General features: G+C 45.5%; 1 protein-coding gene across 2 annotated transcripts in view; it reads right to left on the bottom strand.

Moving 5' to 3' along the window:
* The window catches only part of MAPKBP1 (mitogen-activated protein kinase binding protein 1), a 100,444-nt gene extending 78,080 nt beyond the window's left edge, over positions 1–22,364 (bottom strand). Inside the window, exons 1-2 of one of the 2 annotated variants that reach the window (XM_040066560.2) lie at positions 22,211–22,364; positions 21,330–21,672 (exon numbers count right to left, since the gene is read on the bottom strand). In XM_040066560.2, the coding sequence (XP_039922494.1) occupies positions 21,330–21,446 (117 nt within the window). In that variant the 5' untranslated portion in view covers positions 21,447–21,672; positions 22,211–22,364. The remainder of the gene's footprint in view (positions 1–21,329; positions 21,673–22,210) is intronic. The other variant, XM_040066559.2, reaches the window with a different exon arrangement.
* Between the last annotated feature and the right edge of the window lie 409 nt (positions 22,365–22,773).

The following is a 22,773-nucleotide window of genomic DNA, read 5'->3' as shown; positions in this document are numbered from 1 at the left end:
CTTTGAAAAGCCTTCCCTAGCACACCAAGTAATCAGTTGTAACTAAGTAACAACCTTGCACAGGGAAGTGGCTACATAATAAATAAAATAATAAAAAAACCCACCAAACAAACAAACAAACAAAATCTTTTCTGGCCGACTTGAGATCCCAATGCTCTTTGGTCCAACATGCTGACACAGCATCAGACCTGAATTTCACAACAGCACTGTGGTTTGCACGTCTCTCTCTCTACATTCTGCTCCCAGAGTTTTCAGCACCTCTGCACGCACTCCAACATGTTTTCCATGCTGCTACACAGCAAAGTCGTATCAATGCACTCTGGCATCCAATACGTGAAAATGCTGAAAATGTAGCTGTACATTGTCAGCGTCAGCATTTAAGAAATAGCTGTCTATCTTACATAAGTGAAATTTGATACAGAGCACCAAATCTCACAGCTGGCCCTGTTTGTACGTCTCTGCTGCTGCCTCCGAGCCCCACCGCAGAAAAGCACGTCCAACCTCCAGGGACCAGTGCACACGTTGTCGGCACTAATCCATCGTCTGAACACACTGTCTGATGTCCTGTTACTGCTGCAGAGAAACAAAGGCTTGAAGTTTTACATTAAGTTCTGCTGAGCTTCGTCTGGCACATAAAACACAGAGCACTAATTACAGTACACTGTTCTACTTAAGGGGCTGTCAGCATTTCCACTGCAAAGCCTTCATTTCAGGACTTTATAACACAGCTGTGAAATATTCATTTTGCACTTCGGCTTAACATGCAAAGGTCTGGCTTTGGACCAGGTTCCCCTGCCTGACTTTTTTTTTTTTTTTTTTTTTTTTTTTTTTTTTTTTTTTTAATGGAGCGGGCTGGGGGGAGTTAGGATTCCACTGTTGGTCTGGCAGGGGAAGGGCTAAAGACGGGTGGATGGAATTAACTGCAAGATGTGTTTGACTTAAAGCACACAAGCAACAAAACCACTCAACTCCATAATGGCTGGTTTCTGCCCCTCACCTACCCAATGTGTTCCCCTGCTTTTGTATACGCATATCGAATATGCACTTTTAAATTTCTTTATATATATATATATATGTGTTTTTAAAGAGGTTTTTCTATCCTCTCCCTCTTCTCCAGACAGTCTTTCTTCACACAGCAACCAGTGCTAGGAAATAGTAATGTCTTGACAAGCTTGGAGACTGAAAATATTCCACCTGCAACAGCAGCAAGCCAAGCTCCAACACAGAACCCTTTCAGGAGGTCTCTGCATGACAGAGCAGTCTCCATTTCTCTCACTGTAAGCCTCCTAAGCTTTGCCCACAGGCACCACTGCACACCAACTGCCCAAGTGACCCTCTAGGAACTACTGCAAGACCATGAAATCGGTTTCATGTAATCCACTACACAGATATGTTCTGACATTTAAGGTGTTTCCAGCCAATGCCCAGTCTAAAGCAGTATTCATGGGAAAAAGGATTCAGAGCTATGAGCAAGCCCTCACAATTAACCAATTTAAAAAAATAAAGCGGAACAGAAAAAACTACAAAGCAAAACAAAACAGAAAAACACCTGACCAGAACATCACAGTATGACACAAGCAGTTGCCAACTTTATGCAATTTGATTTCAAGATAACCACTTCAAGAACATCAGGGAACAATCTCCCACAACGTAAGTTATGAATGGCACTCCTTGGCACAGGAGCAGCAAGAGTAGAAACTGACTTGCTGAAAGGTTTTGAACCACTGAGTTATGGGAAGCCTTACATTATACCTGTAAACCTCCATAAAAGCAGAGGTGGGATGGGGGGTATTTCAATGGAAGCACTGAGCCTCAGCCCTAATGGTTCTGCCAGGTGTGTTGCAACAGGGGTGTACACACATTTATTAAAAATTATCCAAACAGTTGGACAAAAGGAACAAATCAGGGATGAAGGTGGGAGAAGAGGAACACAAGCAACCCACGGTCTCCACAGTCAGTCTCTCCACAGTGTGTGTGCATTTGTCCATCTCTCCACAGAGCCTCTCTTGCCTGTTCTCCCCTCCTGGCCTCCCCACCGTGCTGGCTGCTTTCAGTCCAATTCCAGCTGTCAGGGCTGCATTCCTGACCCATCAGCCCCAGCTGTCAGGGGCTACGTGCTGAATCTGCACTCTGCCTTCTTCATGCACCTGAAGAAAGGCAGTCCCGTGCAGGCCATAAATACCATTGTACACCCCCAGGGAGTGGGTGGGAGCCTATTAAAAGAACTTCTACAAACAACCATAGTGAGGGAACTTAGAACTGGCAGCAGAATACACCTGCAAGTGTTCCTGCAGCCTGCAAACAGGACACAGAGAGGGTTAATTTCCTGCCAGCTTCTACAGCAGACCTAGCCATCACTAACTGTTATCTTCTGTTTCTTCATTTAATACCAGCCTGGACCACCAATTTCCTATTCTCCACCCCCACACTAAGCTCAAATTCTTCCTAAATACTGCAGGGTTGAGGAGAGGTCCATGTAACCTTACCATCTCTGGCTAAAGGCATGACAAGCAGCAGTTTCTCCTCCCTCTACCATTCAGTCCTCATTCTCACTGTAAAAGTGACATCAACTCAGAGATTTCACAAAACTTTCAGAAAATCTGATCTTCAGAGATATGAGTGTGGTGAAGGGACAGGGGAAAAAGCATGTGTAAATTGTCCACCATTGTCAGTGTTGTCATGATGCTATTTTGACTTTGATGTGGGAAATTTTTTTTTGTTGTTGGAAGCAAAGTTTGTGAAGACTGTGTGATGAATGCATGAAATGAACATAAAAAGAAAAAGTGACATCAAACAGGCTACAGGTATTTCTGGTACATAAAGAGTCAATCCTGATTTGTTCCAGACTAAGCATCTGCACATGGAGTCAATTGGACCAGCTCCATAGGCAGTTAAGCCCCATGGAACACAACAGAGACACCTCTGTGTGGGCAGGCTTCAAAGAAACCCTTCCTTGAGCTCTTGGGACCTGGAATTCTGCAGAATCACTCCTTCACAAGAACCAGATTTTTCCACTTTGCAAATCGTGCATTACTTTTTCATACGGAAAGAGAGCAGACAAGATACCAGAATCAACATAAGGTATGCTTTTGCCATCCCACATAGGCAATTTGTCCAGTGAGTCTTTTTCTTTGTAGTAGAAGATGAAACCAATTCACCTTCCCCTGCACAGAGAACTACCTATACGAGTTTTAGGTACAAATGCAAACTTGCAATACTCCCCTAATCTGTCCCAACATTGGAGATCACTGGAAGAAACTTCTGACCTTCTGGCAGTCTTACATATTGGTCTCCTCCAAATCCATGCACAGGGGCCTGAATACAGGCAAAGAAAGTGCTTCAGTGAAAAGCAATAGGAAAAAAAAAAATCCAATATAGCTCCCTTGGGCAGAGTTTCAGTTACTCATATAAGGGTTTGAAATCCAGCAGGAACAAACGGTTCTCTCAGCATAAGGGTCACTGTGCATCATCATTAATCATCACTTCCCAGATAGGAAAGGCTCCTTCCTTGCCCTCTGTTTTGCCCAGGCTTTAGCACTCATAAGAATCAAGAGACAAGCAAAAGGAAAAGAGCCAAACAGGAATGTGGGCATAGGCTGGCGAGGCTGCTCCCTCTGTGGCTCTGCTGAAGTCCCTCCTCTTTGTCCCAACCCTGAACTGAGCCTGCTCCTAAATGCAAACAGGCAATGGTTAAAAGTCCACAGCTTCTCGGGCATACACTCCAAGGCAACCATGGCAGCACCATATAATTCTTGACTCTGAAGCAGTCAAACACAGGGGCCATAACACAAGGCTCCTAACACTGATACCGTCATGGCAAGGAGCTCCCTCCTAAATCACCTCCTGCTGAACTCTATAAACAACGCTTACATTCAAACTAAACTTGGACACAGGGAAGACAGACTGAAAGAGAGAGAGCAGAAAGCCTTCCCCACAGTCAACCCTGCTGAGGGGAACCACAGAAGGAAAGCCACATCTCAGCACTTCAAGAAAAGCGTCATGTTACAATCTCCTTCCCCTTAATTTCTTTTCTGGGGCTTATTTTTGGTATAAACGGATCTGTGAACTGTTTGACAAGGCTTGGGGGGGAACTCAGTGGTTCATCTTGAGTCCACGAGTAGAAACACACAGAGCTATGCAGGATGAAGAAAAGCTTTTTGATCAGCCTGCCTGAGGCAACATACATAATTCATTTGTGATTTCTTTATTCACCCATGACCCCATGCCAAATCAATTAATTTTTATCCTTTACCAGTGATTTACACAGCCATTCTGCCCTAAAAGTCTTTGACTGCCAGATCTCATCCCTACCTACCCACCCCACACTGCCATGAAGGCAATTACACCTTCTAGAGAAGGACACAGCTGTAAGAAGTCTTAAAGAGGCTTTAAGTAGTGTATTAGAGACTCTCTGTATATAAAAGCCCCACCTTTTCATGCCCAGATTCCTTACACAGAGGAGGTACCTGTCCCTGCCATAGGAGGTCAGAGAGCTCACCTCTCCCTTCGCCAGAAGGATCTTGCCTGCAACACCTGAACTGCTCCAGGACAAGACGCCTTGTCCTCCCATGCATGCAACTCCCTAAGATTTCAGTGATGTTATAGGGGAAAGCACATACTTGCATCCTCAGGGAATGAGAAAATGGTTTTGTTGTAAGCTGATTTGAATTATGTTTAAAAGTTACATATCAGCAATTAAAAAGATGCTAAGATGGGAATACATATAACAGGAAGGACAAAGTAAGTGCAAAGCATTTATCACACAGACCACATCCCTGTGGAAGGAGGCAGGAGGTAAAGGCAGAGATTAGTATTCCATCTCTCCCTAAACATTTTCTGAACTATTTACTACTTGTTGCACAGTACTTGCAAGAAGTCCCAACAAATACGAAGCCCTCCTGTACTTACAGCAGGCAGCAACACATACTCTCCCACAGCTGGCAATCTACTTTAATACCAAGTATGAAAGCGGCAATACCATACAAACACTGAGGTTAAATGTCTTGAGCACGTGACAAATTAGCAACAGAACCGGGAATAATCTTACTCCCTCCCAAATTTCATCAGCTATCTACTGCATAGACCATGCTGCGCCACTGCTGTACCTCACTCCTGCTTGAGGCCAAGGACAATATTTTTAAAGAATATCTAAAAATTAATCAAAAGAAAGCACTAGAGATTTCTTTATTTTGCTCAAGCCAATCAGTCTATACAGAAGGAGACATCCAAGTTTCTTGCCTGCCCCTGCCAGCATTCACTGCCTAGCTCTAGGCAATCCCTTCCTGCACCCTTCCCTGCTCTCTGCCCCAAAGAATAAGCTTCTTACAGAATAGACTTTATCAGCATCTTGCCCTTCGTGCATCCTGGAATTAAGAAGCTCTTCACACCTCTCCATAGACATGCATGTTGAGCACCCAAGAGATTTGTCCTGTCAGCCAGAAAGGAGACCACATCCCCCAGGAGAATCAATACATGGGAGCAAGGACCAAAGACTGAGAAAGCAAACTGAAGAGAACAGCACAAGCATTGGCTTCCATCACATCCTCAACAACCCTGCTGCCACTTCCTGTACTGGAACAGGAAAGCCCTTCACCAGTAACACGGCGTCACTGTCACCTGTCCCTGCTGCTCAGCCACCAGCACAGACAACGCCAGCAAACCCAGTAGCTGCGCACTCAGGCACACACCACTGAGCCATCTTTCTGCTGCAAAGACGCAAAATGGTACTCCAGGAGAAGCAATCATCATCCAACAGTCACAGCAGATGCAGAATTCAGTTTTGTGTTTTCGAAATAGTTCAAATTTCTTACAAGTTTTATGACCTAGACCCAGCATCCCAGAGACCTAAATACTCTTCCTGTAAGTCAGCAGCAAGAAACACCGTCGATCCTCTCACTTTTGCACACACACAGAGAGGAAACTACCACTAGACAATAAACCACAGAGAGACAAAAGGTTATAAAGGTAACTACAAAGCAATCCTAAACAAACTCATTGAGTTATTCATTCAACTTGTTTTCACTCTTCACTTACTCTGCCCTTAAATCACTCCTTACTGTGATTTTTCCCAAGCACCTTTTCAGTTTATTTTCCTGAAGGAAACAAAATCTGTAAATGAGGGCTACAGTAGTCCAACATAAGATGGCATATTTGAGTAACTGTTAAAGTGACTAAACAGGAAAAAAAGAAAAAAAAAAGAGTGAGCTGCCATCTAAGTCCCTTAAAACCCTAAAAGAGGGAGTAGCTCTGGAAAAGAAGTCTCCTCTAGCTTGCATTTAGGTTCAGGAGAATGTGTAACTGGTAGAATTACCAAATGTGAGAACTGACAAAGTAAAACCATACTCAGAGGAAACAATTTTTATCCAGAGAATTTAAAAACCCCCAATTTTGTTACCATGTGGTTTCTGTCATATTTCAAGAAAGTAAACTTTTCAAATAAGCACCAATTACTGCTCTTGTTTACAAATGCAGAAAGCCCTAGATCCAGGCGCACAACCAACTCTTGTTGCTTTGACACTTCACAAAGCACTGTTGCTTTTACATTTTTAGTTCTTAGCAAAAATTGCCGTTGTAAAAACCAGAACGCAAAAGTAGAGATTATGGAACTCCAGTCTTCAGCAGAGAGGCAACCCTCCCAATTTCTTGGTAAATAGCTTTAAACACATTCACCAACTTAGAAGCATTTAGCAGAATCTGACTGGATAAGAAATAACTTTGAGTGACACATGTAGTTCAGAAATATCTGAATTAAGTAATTTCTGCAGTTTAAACAAGGGAGATAATAACCAGGCAAACACTTGAAGAGCAAAGCAGCACAAGAGAGAACATCCCTCCTGACAGACATTTCTGCTGAACCACCATGCTAACCCTGGTAAAACAGTATTTTTCTCCAGTAAAAAGATAGCTGTAAAGCTTCTATGTGGCTTGTGTCCCTCCCTGCTCCAGTGCACGGGCAGAGAGGTAGCAGGCAACTGCTGGATACAAGCTTTACTGTCACCCCTGCACCAGAGCTGGCTCCTGTATGAAGCCAGGCTGCAACTCCCATCACCGACCAGAGAAGAGGTGTTGGATGAAACAGAGCTGACGGCCTGTCAGAGTTGACTGAACGTAGCTGATGATTCGGACTCTTAAACAAAAATGCAGAAAAAAATTACTGTAGAATTGTTTGTGGAGCACTGAAACCCTAAAACGTTCCCACATGTACACAGTCTTGTCTCTCTTCTTCTAATTGCATCAGTCTGTTTAAGGAAAGACAATACTTCCACCTGCAAACATTGCTGCAGGCTGATATCTGCAATAGAGCACTTAGGAGAAAATACTGTGGAAGGATCTGTTTAAAAATTAGCCAAAGACAAAAGAAGTACTTAGAGTTTAAAGATGGAATTAACACCATCCACAAGCAAAGACTAAAACTAGCTGCTCACTGCTTATCAGCACTTTCTGCTATTTCTACAGAGGTCATTTCCTTTAGGTAAGATACAATTCCATTAGTGACAGAAAGGACCACAGAAATTGGCACAATCTGCCACAGCAGCCAAGTTGACCAAGCAAATACTTGCACTAAACAGCCTTGACAAAGAACCAGAAAGCTGCTTCTAAATTGCAAGAGTTATGTTCGCAAACACAGCCTGGGAAAAGTCCTATGCACACTCCCCATGGTTCAAAAGATGATAGCAGCATCCCAAAGCACCTGTGAAACCACAGATGATGCCGCTTCAAAATACTGCTCCCTACAATGTGTGACATCATGATGATCAAGGCAGCTCCACAAATACCCAGACTACCTGTCTAATAGTTCGAGGAGAAAAACATCTGACAGTTCAAGCAAACTCAGCAACAGTTCTGGAGTCACAAAAAACCAAGACTGTCACAGACCAAACTCTGTGGTGTTGGGCCACCAGGTTGCTGCAAACTGTATCCTATGGGATTTCAAACTGATGTTTCACCACAAGAGAAAAGAGCTGAGCAATCTTCAAGCCAGAAGCCAATGCTCCAGACCCAAGTGCTTACGCTCTTCCTGAAGTCATGCCATATGGCATTTTGTTGTTGCTCTCAGCCACCTTTCACAGCCTTTTCCACTGAAGATAGAGTATCTGGGAAGTCTTTTTGAATCAGCTGTAAGGAAGGGAAGCCCCGGGTCTACCACTTTCTTCTATTTATACCAACAGCATTACTGCACCAGTTCAAACATATTTTATATATAGCTCTGTGGCTTATTTCCAGGCAGAAGTAACTCAATGCTGGTGTACATGTGTTTAGACCACAGCAATTGGAAACAATGTCCCATAAACTGTGTTAACTGCTGCTCCACTGTAACCAGAACAGGCTCTACAACTGCAGAAACACAAGCCATGATAGGAAAAAAAAAAAAAAATTTAAAAAGTTGTTAACCCAGAAGCTAAATAAGCCAGTTGCCACCTGCACAGCACTGACAGACTTCCACTGTAGCCCCAACAGATTTATAGCTGTAAGTTAACAGCCAGCTCATGTCACATCAAGATATAGTGCCTGACTGCCAAGACACCACATGGAGGTGACCAGGGTGTAGGCCAGCATAAGGGCAGACATGCAATACACAGAGCATCTGCCAGTATCCACTTGCATTTTGTAAACTTAAGAGTGGACAAACAGAAGACAGCTGGATGTGTACAGCTCTATTTGCAAACCCGGTAGTGAAAGTATCAGCAGTGCTACCACATTTTAATGAGTCTGACTTGAATCCAGTACCAGTAAGTTCACACACTGAAAAGAAATGAGAATGGCAAAGGAGCAGGAGCCCCGGCCCAACACCTGAAGGGCATTTACCTCAGCACTGGTCGCAAAGGCCTCAGTGGCCTTTGTAGACACTTGCTAGAAACCTTGCAGATTACTGATGCCAGTGCTGAGCCTAGGCTTTAACACAACCCCAGGTGAGCCAAGATGCAAACAGCAGCCCACATGTAGAAAAGCAAGAGTTGATAATTACCATGCTTTTCACCAGACTGTTCCTCTCACAGGCTTCAAACACAGCCCCGTCAGTCTTCCCAATACACATAAAAACAACCTTTCATCACATTTTTTCTCTGCAACAGCTAAATACTGGGAGGGTGGAACAGGGTGGGGGGACGACAGATATTTGATTAACATGTTTTTTAAAAAAGCTTGCCTTTCTTGTGCCTGAACCCAATGGGACTGAACTTTAAAGAGGAGGAAAGCATAATCAACACTTCAGAAGTACCCGAAAAGGCACGGGCGCCTTTGGTTATGGGAAGTGGAAAAGTTAACGATCACCATCAGGCCTCTGAAGAGACAGGCGTCTCTTCTCCTGAGGTATAAATAACCTAGCTTTATCCTGCATAAACCTGTTTGTAACTCCAGGGATGGAACTGCCCTTCCTGAGCATGCCAGGTCAGCATCTTGCTTAGATCAGAGGAGGCTCTGTCACTCTGTAAGAGCTTCTAGACTGGGAGAAAAGGGGAAACCAATTTCAGGAGTGATGATAGGGGTACAAAATAAAAATGGAATTTCTCTGGTCAACTGCTTATTTAGGGGATGTGAAACAGGGAAAGAGAAACAGTCTCTGTTTCAGGTTTCACAGGACTGGTTAGCAACATATACAGGAAATTTGGATTATTGGATAAAGCGCAGCTGGGCTGGTCAAAACAACACCAAGATATACATATAAGGCACGCACACTGATACAGTTACGTGCATTAAATGGATCATCACACATAGACTCTGATCTTGCAATTGCCCACAGACACACTTATCTTTACATCCATTGAGTAAAATGATCCACTCATACTACCGCACCACACAAAATTAAGCACATACTGAAGCACCCACAGGAATGGTGCCAGTTTGCATTCAGTTTTCTTTTAAACCTTTCAAGGTCATCTCGACTCTAAAAATGCCACAAAGAGTTGTGTAAGACTGTGTACATTACAACTGTAATATAATACCACTGTCACTTTATAAGCAGGGGAAAAGAGCAGGCTGTAAGTTACTGTACCAACCAGCAAACTAAGAAAAGTAATATACACTCAACCAGAACAGAGTATGTTCTTCTTATTAAACACACACACACACACAGAAGAAAATAGAAACAATCATACCATCATCCAACCCGGCCTCAGCATTTAAGTATGCTCTACAAGGCAAAACCCTGCTTGGCAGCTCTTTGCAGTACTTTCCTTTCTGGGGATCTGAGAAAAGCATCCAAATGAAATCACAGTAGAGAGTGGGAGAGCAGGACATGGGACAAAACACAGGCAGCAGACCTGGAAGCAAATTCCTCTTCCAGAGAGATGGCTGCATTCCCTCTGCTGTCCAGAGACAAGACCCCCTCCTCAGCAAGGGAAGCCACCCACTTTGACATTTTATGATGGATTTTGTTTCTAAGCCCTTCTTTCTGTCCTAACTGCTTCTGCAGCTACAGAGATCACTAATGATTTATACTTCTGCCATCTCCTCAGCATGAGAGCTCCGCAACTCAACTAATCCCAAATGCTACACAAATATGTTTCAGGCCCCCAACTCCCTTCCCCACAACCCAGGGCAGAATACCAGCTTGTCTTCTGTCTGAACAGTTATAGTATTTTTTACACAACCTCCTCCTCTCCTCCACCAGGGCTGCCGGCTAAGGAGGGCCAGGTTGCTCTTCCCAGTACAACAGGCCCTAAGTGCCAGAAAAAACTAGGAGCAGAAAGAAAGATCATTTTGCTTGCCAACAAACCTTTAGGCAGTAGGTGATGAGTGTTCCCAATTGTTTTAAACCTCTGGAAAATACTGACAGCAAAACTAAATGCCTTATTGCAACAAGCACTCTTTTCCCAGGGAAACATCACATGACTGTCCACAGCAAGCAGTATTTCTCAACCCCTGGTAACTTCAGAGATCCCCAGGTGACCTGTAAAACACTTGTCCTTCACCAAAGAGGCAGATTTTTTCAAACTAACCAGTCAATTCAGTTTCCTTGTCAGAAATGCAGAGCCAGAAGCTACCCAGTGCATCATATCCCCTACCATGGAGGGCAGTGTTACTACCCAGGACAACCTGGTGGTCTTCCCCAGCCTTGCTGGTCAGCCTGGAACTTTGGTCACCAGGGTTCCACCATGAAGGTCCAGGCACTGTCTGGAACAACACAGACTCTGAGCATATTATAGAGGGTTATTATATTATAGACTGGGAGTTTGGCTGTCTCCTTTTCCCAAACATGTGTTTAAACTAAGCTGAGCAGGCTTACCAAGGGACACATGCCCCAGGCAGAGCAGGGCCCTCCCCAGGCACTGGATACCCACAGAGCCAGAGGCAGGGTCACAGTGCCCTTCCCAAGCACACCGCAGCACGGTCACAGCCACAGGAGGCTGCAACACCTGGAAGAAGCCAGGGCAGAAGCACTGAAGTTGTGAGCAAGCAGGCAGGCCAGGTCATGCAATTGTGGCCAGGGTGCTGTGCAGCCCACTGGCTCTCACCCCAGCTACAGCAGGCCATGTAAAAAGTCATTAATCAGCCCCCTGGCCATTTTATTAACAGCTGTGTGTGCACACTGACAATTCTAGGCAGAGACCTTCATTCCAAGGGCCTGAAGCACCTTCAACACACAGCAGAGATAGTCCAGCCACTGCATCTTCTCCTCCAGCACCACATTCATTTTTCCACCTATGGCTGCATCAAAAAAGTGGTGTTTTTTTTGCAGGTCTCTGACATCAAAAAGCTTATTTGCAGCCCTGCTACAGAAAATGGGCCAAGAACTTCACAAAGCAAGTGTCCATAAGTCATTCACCGCAACGTGATGCAGGAGACTTTCTCTTTCAGAAGTTACAGCCAAAGCAGGCAGTGGCAAGGAAGCTGAAGAAAGCTGCCTCTTACCCAGAGAACCTCACCCTCATCCTCCCCCAGCACCAGTTATTCATGCTGCTGATTGCATGTTAATACATCTCAACAGCTTAGCTCAGAAGCCTGCAGAGACAGCCAGCACAAACCACGGATTATCAGGGAGGAAGATTATCCTCCCGGTGCAGAGGACAGTAGAATCCCAATTCCAGCCTCAAGGGCTGCTCAGGCTTCTAGAAACAGCTATGTTCGTTGAGGCCTGCCACAGACTCATCAGAAATATTTGGTCATGCATTTCACTAAGAACACTTAATGTCATCTTGTAGCCATTCCACTTAACCACCACTCACATAGCAGGGTTTGGGGCACACTCTGGGCAAACACTCTCCAGCCAGCCCAGTAGTAGTAGTTTGGAAAGGTACACAGAACCATATCTAAAGCCTATCTGGTCATGATTTAGTCCAAGAAAACTAGATGAGTTGGGACAAGATGGGCTTAAGCAAAAAAAGCAGATCTCAAATTTGTCAGTTCCAGTTTATAGACAGCAATGCCTTTGGACCCAGCTGCCCGAGAAGGATGACACCCCCAAGCAGGTTTGGAACAACTGTGCTCAGAACCACTACATCTAGTTCAAAACTGGGAGATAAGCCAAACATAAGGAGTTATGCAGCTGTTTTAAAGCCCTGGACATTGGGATGCTTTGCAGAAAGTGGAAAAGTATCCTGTCTGTTTTACACTGAGGGAAGAAAAGAGGCTCAGAGACAGTCTGAAGAGCAGAGCACAGAACCCAAAAATTTAACTGCATTTTAAAAGAAAATTACATAGGTCTATTTCAAGGTTCACTCTACCTTTATACAGTCCAGAGGCACTGGTTAAGAGCATGAAAAACATCATTCTTAGGCCCCACCAAGCTCTTGCAGAAAAGACTAGTATTGATGAAACATAACTGGCAGAAAGAAATCCTTTCACTGGTACAGTCTGTTTCTCTGTGGGACAGGATCAGTCAATAGACTCTTTTGATACTGTGTTACCATTAAGAAGGCTTGGTTTTGGATCTCAGCTTGCTAATTCTTTCGAGCACAGGAAAGTGCTTAGCCGAGTCCACCCTAACACCCATGCCCCCTCAGGATACCTCGGATACCTCGGACACCATCCCTAGCCCCTCATGGTTCCAGTCACAGCGTGGCCATGGCCAAAGCACAGGGAGTTCTGAACACCTGCCACCAAAATAAGGAGGCAGGTCTTGGTGACACTCCTTTCACCCTCAGTCTTGTTTAATGTTTAATGTTTCAGCAACTCCAGCATCTAGATTAGGGACTGTGCAATGAACTCAAGCTCCTTTGGTGCAAATTCTGGCCTGAGCAATGGTGCCTTTTTTTTTTTTTCTTTTTTTCCCCAAGTGAAAGCATCCCTAATAGAAACAAGACTTCAAAGACAAGCAGCCCCTTATGTGCTACTCAAAGGTGAGCAGCCAATTTCAAAGGCCTTGGGAGACCTCAAAGGCTACCACTTTTGAGCACAGGAGAGGTAGCTAACACTTCAAACAGCTGCCTTGTGCTGGACCCGTCTGTCAATAGGAAAGGGTTTCTGAAGAGGCAGCACTGTTTTTCACCATGCCTACTTGGGAGAAAAAACAGGAGCAGAAAGCTTTACACCTCCATATCCTTGAATCCATGGGTACTGCCATAAAGTTGCTTTCTCCTTCCAGAAACTCCTCCATCTGCCTGCTCTCAAGACATGTTAATGTTATGACTCTCTACTATGATGCAACATTTGATAATCTGTTTTTTTTCCAGAGAAAGGAGTCTCTCTGGATCCATCATGGGGGAAATTTCAGAGTAACTGTGTAAAGTATCAGGGAGATGCAGAAATTAAAGCAGCATCACTGCTTTAAGGAAGGAGTGCCATTGTTAAAATTTAATCGGGTAAGGAATTACATATTAGTTGTTATACCACATTGCATTCTTGACCAACTGTGAATTTTAATACTGTATTTGGGAGAACAAGCAGGTTTGACTTTTATTGCTATTGACTTGGAAACTCTGAATACACCAGCAGAAAAGACCAGTTCATAGTCTTCTACAGTAATATTTTCAATCAGCTTCCACACAGTAACTAACAACAGTACTGGTCTCCTGGGACACTAGCAAATTTACAAGGCTTACTGGGGTTTCCAGAGCTCTAATTCTTATGGCGCTTAATCTGCTTGAGCTTGTTGGAAAGCCATCATCACCGGAGCTACTGAAAGCACCAGTGACAATGGGACCAAGTCAGCATTTACAACAGCACAGTTTGCGGACTCTTAAGCAAACAATCCTAAATGAACACAAGTCCCCCTCACATGGGAGAGGTGAGAAACATCCCTGGTAATCTACAAGAGGTTGGGCTTTGTGACTAAGGCTAGGACTTGGCCTTAGAGGATCAAGATTCAATTTCTAGGTCTGCCTCGGACTTCCTGTGGGAGTTTGGAACAATGTCTGTATAGAACAAACATGTTCCATTCCCTCCATTTCTTTAGATTTTTAAGCCTGAAGCTCCTCTGGGCTGGGTCTACCTTATCCCATTTGTCCAGTGCTCACCAAAGCAAGGTAGAGAGGGATGCTCCTGCAGTCTATGGTCATACAAATACTAGCATCGAGTCACCTTTGCATTGAAATTTTTGAATACAGATCAAACAGCACAGCTGATTACAACAGCTGCAGGCCTCAGTTGCATTTTCCTTGCACAACACATAAACATGCTCGAGGCAAGGATAAGCAGCCCTGTGGTGAAAGGAAATAGTAGGAGGATTTTCTGAATTGCAGCAGCCACCCTTTGGTGGGTACAGCCTCAGCAAAGCCTGCAGGGTTTCAGGCACAGGGACCAGCCCACATCTGGAGCTGGGAACCAGAGCAGCGAGCGTGCCACAACCCTGCTACGCACATACCAGAGCCCTCAGAAACTTCCAGCTATGCGGAGGCAGGTATGTCAGGCACAAACACAAGCCTGAAGTAACTGAAACTGGGCTTGGTGATAGTTAATTATTCAGTCCTTAGCTGGGATCACTAAGCACTAATGTCAGGGCTAAGCACTGTTTGAGTGCCATGTAAGCACCACTCCTGGCACCAAACATCAAGACCTTTGAAAAAAGCCAAAGAGTAGCTAGTGTATGTTGCTTGCATACACGCTCACAGAGAAAATTGTACCAAGGCTAATCAAGCAACTTCTCCCCAAGGCCTGAACAACAGGAAACAAAATATCTACTTCAATTTTCCAGGCCCTCAAAATGCTGACCACCACTTTTCTCAGCCAGAAGGTGGTGGTGCCCTGTAGTTACCTCCCACTAGACACAGAGAATAGCAAAATAATATACAAGTCATTTTACAGGTGTTTGCAGATCCTCGATGATGGAAAATCAGATATTGGCCCAGCCTGGTCTGACTCCCAACCAGCATTTCAATTGTTCTGCCCTTCTGAAACACATGAGGTGACACGCCACAAGGAGGGCCAAGCACGCAGCTAGTGAAACAGATGGTACATTCTGAAGGAGACCTCTTTCCACTGCCTGGGGATGCCTTTCTCCATCAGCCCCCTCAACACAGCAGTGAACAACAGCTCTGACTAGCAAGCAGCAAATGTACCACCTGCAACACCTCTGAGCAGCCCTGACCTCTGCCATCTCACTATCCCAGCTAGGTCTTTGGCAAACACTACACACTTCACAGCCCATGGAAAAAAGGGGCAATTCTGTGCACAGCTCACCCAGCACAGCAGGGACAGCAGTGTAAGACCTGCTTATGAGCCTCTCCAGCCAGGTTAGCCAGGTCCCACAATGCCCTCTCAGAGGACACAGCTCATCTGAAGGAGGTGAAGAACAATATTCAAGGCAGGATGACAGCAGCTCTGAAAGGCTACCCAGGTAAGCAGCATATGACCATCCACAGGAAGCAAGAACCATTAAAACCCACAAGGCAAACGACCTGGTTTTTTGTTATTTATGCTGACTTCATGCTAGTACATCATCATGCTCCCCCTGCCATGGAGATGCCTTCCTGCTGTCTTTCACAGTAGACAGCACATGATTTAGGGGTGGCTAGAAGGATTGATTTTGCCAGAAGTCTTGCCTCAAGATTGGCAAGAAGTATCACAGTGTTTTATGGATACAACTGCAGGCTACAAGACTAAATATGTTGAATTGTTATATGCTTTTATATCCACTATACTTCAAGAACCAAAGTCAACCGGCACTGCAGTTCACCAGCAGAAAAAACTCTGGCTTTTGACATGCTGTGAATGTAAGTCACATTTAACACTCATGTTTAGACCAAGGAAGCTAGCCAGATCACCCTGTATTTTCAGGACAAGGCATATTTGCACAGAGTAAAGAATGGAACAAGAAAATGCTCTGTGTCAAACTGTTAGCAAACACAGGGTCACCCTGAGCACCACATATCCAAGGATGGAATAGGAGGGACCAGAGCAACCCAAGCAGGTCTTACACTGCTGTCAACCCCTGAGCTATGACAGTCTCAGCTTTTCCACTATCTATAGATACAGACACACCACTGAAATGCAGCTCTGGCTATGGAGGGCCCAACCAGCCTTTGTCTTGTGCTTTATGGGACACTGTTACAAGCCTGACCAGAGACAGACATGAAATCCCTTCTATCTCTGGACAGCAGGCCCTAAGCTGTTGAAGCAATCGGGTGTGTTTAGACTGAGCAGGGCAGAGCTGTGATAGAGATGCCTAGCTATCAGCTGAGGTCAAGCAATATTCGTGGGTGCTGAAGCAGAACAGGCACAGTAGCAGACATCCAGACCAGGGTTAGAGGCATTCCCTCAGCTGTGCCCCTGGCTGCACCAGTCCCAGAGATGGTGGGCTGAGCACTGCCCAGACTGCAGTGCAACAAAAAGGGTGAATGGGGCAATACTGCACTCAATAGCTCCTCAAAAGCACTTTGTAGAAAGTAGCACCATCATTTTGTAGATGATCCTTCCAAACACTGCCAAAAGAAAAGCTTATGTCAGCATCAGACCCCATCCCACCCACACAGGCTGTTCAGCCCCACATCCAGCTCTCTGGGAACCCAGCAGGTTCTACTGCCGCGGGACCAGCTTGTTCCCGAAGATTTACAAAGTATCCCACCCTGCAACAAGCCTCAGCTGCACCTGAAGTGATTTAACAAGAGGCGATGATTTTTGATGCATTTCTATCAGTGAACTGAACTTGTGTGGGTTTTGGTTCTGTTTCAGTTCAAGTACAGCAATTCTTAGCTGATCCAGTTAAGACCAGCAGTGGTCTGACACTGATTCATGTTGGAAGCCACGATATTTTCAAACAAAAAGGACTGTGTGCTGAAGGCAGGAAGCTACAGGCAGGCCAGAAACATTACTGCATTCTCCTGTGTCCAGGACAGCCTGTGGTCCTAGCTGAGCCCTCCAGCTTCTCAGGGGATTAAGAAGCTGGAAAACTTCATTGGGAATGACAAGACATGAGGGGTTCTGAAGCTTCCATGGATCTGCTTTCCTCTTAAATCTGTGCAAGCTCACTGGCAGGACAGAGAAGTACACAGAAGTACTTGTTTCTACTGGCTGGCAGTAAGAACAGACCATGCCTCACCAAAGGAGGACAGGAAACCCTGTCCCACTAGGAGAAACTTAGTAAGGGCTCATTTTCAGAAGAAAAGCTCCCAAGAAGGTTTTGCAGAGCCACCCAGTGCAACCCAGCATCGTGGGGCAGGAACAGGCACTCCAGCTGCACATGTTTGCACGCCACTTGGAGAGAGGAGAGACCACAACATAACAGTTCCCTGCTGAATGACTTCCTGCTGAGGAATTCAGGTTTTAGTCAAAGCACTCTTTTAAACAGGCAACTTGAAATATTTCTGGCTTAGAAAAAAACAGGAGAGATCAAAGAAACCAGCAGCAAATTCCAAATGAGTTTCTTTGATTGCCTGGCTTCCCGTTTCAGAGAAAGCCTGTAGCAGGTTTTGCAGCAATTTGTTTCTACACTGATATTCACAATCTGATTTGACTAAGGATACCCACACACACCATCCACCCTAAAACAGGCACAGCTACATCAGTTAAAAAGAGGTTTGTGTTTACAAGTGTAGAGCTCAACAATACAAACAACCTCTGCAGGAACTGTACTTGCTTAGGTACATTACTTCTGTAAGCAGGGTACTACAGCAACCAGGACATTTTAACAATGGGAGATGGGTCAGGCCGGAACTTCCCCTCTGTCCTGATACTGTTGCTCTGTAGGGTGATTCAAAGGCACTTAGTGAACAGTTTTTAACCCCTAGTCTCTACTGGAATCACAAGCACGGTGACCAGATGCAGGGCTGGATTTCTGGCAGGGCTAGTAATCCTCTAGAAATTGAATGCAGGCCAATCAACTTATCTGAGGAAATTTTAGCTTCCAACTGCCACACCAATACATTACAAATCCCAACAGTCAACAAGCCTTGGACGTAAGTCACGGTACTCTAGGTCTATATTAGTTCAACACAAAAACCAGCAGAGATATGGGGAGCACAGCAAAAGTGGACTCAAGCCATGAACATCAGAAGACACACACAAAAATATAAAAGAGAAACCCAAATACGAAACTACTCAGACAGCAACAAAAATCAGGACTCCCACAAAAAAAAAAAAAAAAAAAGCTGTTTTCAAAAGCAGTAACAAAACCAACCACTACATCCAATTTGTAAACAAGCTTTACTTAGAGCTCCCATTCCTTCCCCCTCTTTTCCTTTTTTTAAATGTCCATGATTATCTATTGGCTCCTTAGTTTAACTTCCATAGAGATCTCCTGGAGCTCTATAGTAAAACTATGCATTAATTATAGCAAGAAATAAGTCCTAGTGGAAGTCGCAAAACAAGTTCCCTCTTGTGCAGATCCCAAGCAACACACTGCATGTCCTGCACAGCCATCATGCAAAATATCTCTACTTACCCACACTCCCCCTTGCACAGCAATGCACAAACAGGTCTCTGCAGAGCCAGCCTCCCACAGCCTGCCCACAGCCAGCCCAGCATTACACGGCTGCTTCAGTGAAAGGAGGCAATTTCACAAGACTTCTCCTCAGCATGACAACCTGCCCGAGGGGTCTGTTCCTAACCGATGAGACAGCCTGGCAAGATCACACGCCCAAAGGGTTCTTTAGGAAAGAGGCAGGACACTTCCCACCGGAGGGAAAAAAAAACAAACCACCACAGTTCATGGAAGTTTAGGCAGTGCCACTAAGGGTGCTTGTCCATCTTAAACTGAACACCTGGTTGCAATAAAAAGTTAAGGTACTCAGGGGGCTGTTGAGGGCTGAGTCCTCACCTACATCTGCACATGCAAAGTGCAATATCATCTTCCAGGCACTAATTTAGGGCAGCAGTCCAGCTCCATCCTATGAAACCAAACAGCATCCAGCTGGGATGACCAACTTCATTGGCCCTTCCATGCTTCCACCTGACCAGTTTCATACAGCTCTTGGAACAGTTATTTCTCAAAAACTCCAAGAGACAAAGATGCCTCAAAGACTCCTTTCTGCAGGCCAGAAAAGATCCTTCAGGAGTGATGTGTATGATGGTCAGTGTTAGTCCCAGGGGTTTGTACACACACACACCAAACAGCAAACTGAAAGCTGTTCCTGCTATTTTAGAAAGACAGAGCTGCTTCTCACCTTGTAAAGCAGAGGAGCACACGATGTTGCAGAGGGAGTGTCCTCACAGATAGTCAACATCTGTCAGATCGTTGATAAAGGGGCCACTCCCTTTCACCTTGCCCCCTCCAGCTGGCCCACTGATAGCAGACCCTAACTCATTTGAGTTAATTCAGAGCAGATCACTTCAGGAAACCAACACCTGCACCTAACTCCTCATAATGCCAAACTAATTCTGCCAGCAAACCCCCCATCAGTTCCTTTGCATCGTGCTGATTAATGGCTCTTACTAATAAGATAGACAAAATCCAACCCTGAAACAGTAATTTGATGGTACAGAATGAATCCATGATATCCCTCCCCAGGGGCTCAGGCAGCCCTGGCTGCACACTGGGAGACAGCACAAAGGATAAAAGGGAGCTCTCCCAAAAGGCACGTGTAAGGAAAGCAAAATGAAACATGTACCACAGAACACCCAGGGTACGCAGTAGCAGGTCCCAGATCCAAAAATGAGTGTGCAGACCACAGAGACAAAATCAAATGCCCACCATATACGGGGGCACAAGTGGCTTTTGTCTCTTTCAGTGGAAGTCTCTGCAGAATACAGACCAACAAACTGCTCTCCAGTAGCACCAACAAAGCACGCTCCACTGGCAGTCCAGAGGCTGCGTGAAATGCACATACATGCACAAGCACCAAGGACTTTCCCCTACACAACTTTGAGGAAGCCACACAGGTTTTTCTCTTGCTTGGCAAGAGAAGAATACTGTGTTCCCTGGTATTAAAGAGCCATCTAAGGGAAACTCTGACCTCAACCAGAGTTCTGAGAACAGGATGTCATGCTGGGGAAAGACCATTTTTAGGTACAGTGTCATTTACCTCCCCTGAAGTTTTATATACACTGTTCACTTCAAGAGTGAAATTTGGAAGCATTACTGTTTTGAGACCAATGAATACACTTCTCAGATGTGTATTACAAGCATTTCTTATTTACTAGGAATTCTTTGCAAAAGGGGAGGGAGGGATTAAGTTTTCCATTTACAGAGACAGAGAGCTACATGAAGGCAGAGTGATTTGCCCAGGGTTACAGGTGAGTCAGTGGTAGGGACACAGCAAGGTGCCCTGACTCAGAGGCACCTGCTGCCAGCACAAGGCAATGCCACCCAGCTCTTGTGCTCCCTGAAGCCAGGCGTAAGCTATCCTCTCCTCATGACATCAGTCAATTCCCAGTGAGTGAGCATTTGTCAGGAATTCTCCAAAACACCAAGAAGAATGATGGATTTTAAGAAACAATTATACATAACAGAAGATAACCCCAAGGAAAGGAGGTCTGAGGCACACAGAGGAAAGCACATCCCTGTGGAATGTGCCTTGCACCTGTGGAACACAGATCCTATCTGAGCAGGCACCTCCAAGACATGTTTCACATCTTTCATATCATCCTTCCCTTCCCCATGTGCTCACGGAACTCTCCTTTGCAGGGTGAGAGCAATTGCTTACACACAACAGGTGTTTCTGTGTCCTCAGCTCCCAGCAATGCAGGTTAGCAGCTGGTAACATGGAGGAAGAGGCAGCACTGCATTTCTCCTGTCAGTCATCTGTAACAACTCCACACACCACAGTACGGGAAACCCCAAAAGCTTTCTGATAGACTGGGGTCATATAACACAAGCAAAAAGAAGGTTTCAAAAGAGGGGCACAAGCTTCAGGAAGGATCTGCAGCAGAGCAAAGATCCCAACTAAAACACAGACTGTCATGGATCAGTTCCTCCGCATCACTCTACAGTTACACAGTCTCCCAAGGCAGTATTATGAGTAGAGATGGAAACTTAGACAAAAAGTTAAAGCATGCTGGCTGCCCCACACAGCACTCACCTTGCTCCCTATATCTTCTCGCTTGTTCCCAGGCTTGCTTCTCCTCAGCTTAATGGAAGGGGAGCGAAGCAGATTTTTGATCCGACTTGTAATCGTAGACCCTTCGACTGACATCATCTCCAGGTGCCACGAAGGATTCACCCCACACAGACTGTGCCTGGGGAACAAGCCCAGGTCTGAGAGGCAGAAACACCGATGTGTTCAGCTTTGCTCCCACACATTCACATATCTCTCAACGATTCTGCTTGGGAACTCTGCTCCTGTTACACTGCAAAACTATTCACAGAGGCTGGCAGACTTTCCTTTCGCAGATTCCAGAGGATCAAATCAGCAGCAATCTAAACTGAAAGATGCACCGTGAGTCAATAGGATATTCACAATAAATTCAATTCTAGCCTCATCCTTTGCAAGAAATATGAACGCAAGAGCTTATAAGGAATGGAGTCAGCATTACTATTTTCAGAGGTTTCCAGACAAATTATCATCCATTTAGTATCAATTAACACATCCACACCAATTCCCAAATCCAAAATTTAGATTTTGCACTTCAAAATCATCCTATGACAAAGACAAAAATTCCCACGCATTGCTTTAGCTCCATACACATCCATTCCACCTTATGCTTCACAGCCCGGAAAGCACAACGCTGTACTTGACGATTAAACACTGAGTCGCAGAAAAACCCGGAGAACACACACGAGGGAGTTTTTAACTCTCACGAATCTATGTCCGTTTTAAGTCCACACAATTACATAGTGTGTGATGCCAGATAATAAAGGCATCTCATGGTTCCCACGTCCCCCCACGCGAATTTATAAAGTGAATCAAGGAGGCACTACAGCTGCTGCCAAGGATTACAGACCCCCGGCCGACACCTTCACCTTTCCCGAAGGGCCGGTGGTGGCCGGGGGGGAAGAGAGACGTAGTCAGAGCCTGCAGTGAATTATCCTCCCGGCTTCTGTGCAAAATGGGGGCGGGGTGAAGAAAGAGAGCCAGAGAGAAGGGGAGAGAGAAGAGAGGAGAGGAAGAGAGAAAAGCTCCAAGCAGCACAAGACGGCCGGCAGACTAATCCATGCGGATGGTCAGCACTGCGGGGCGAGGGGCCGCGCCTCCTCCTCCCTAAGCCCCAGCCCCAGCCCGCCCCGCCGCGTGAACCTCTTTACCTGGCGCCCAGCGAAAGGCGATCCCGGAGCACACAGGGGAAAAGAAGAGCACAAGAAGGATAGAAGGAAGGAAAGAGGAGGGGAAGAGGAAGAGGGAAGAAAAAGAGGGAGGGGAGGGGACGTAAACTGGGAGGGGAGAGAGGACAGGGACGGGGGCGGAAGCGGGCGGGGAGGATCCGAGGTGACAAGGTGCATGGGCCGGGCAGCCGGGCCAGGCCGGGACCGACCGCCGAGCCACGGAGAGCAGGGGCGAGCGCCAGCCGTCCCGCCGCCGCCCCGGC

Source organism: Hirundo rustica, chromosome 6, assembly GCF_015227805.2.
Source record: "Hirundo rustica isolate bHirRus1 chromosome 6, bHirRus1.pri.v3, whole genome shotgun sequence".
Classification (NCBI taxonomy): Eukaryota; Metazoa; Chordata; class Aves; order Passeriformes; family Hirundinidae; genus Hirundo; species Hirundo rustica.
Note: the sequence above shows the minus strand (reverse complement) of the source record. Positions and strands in the feature narration are given on the sequence as shown.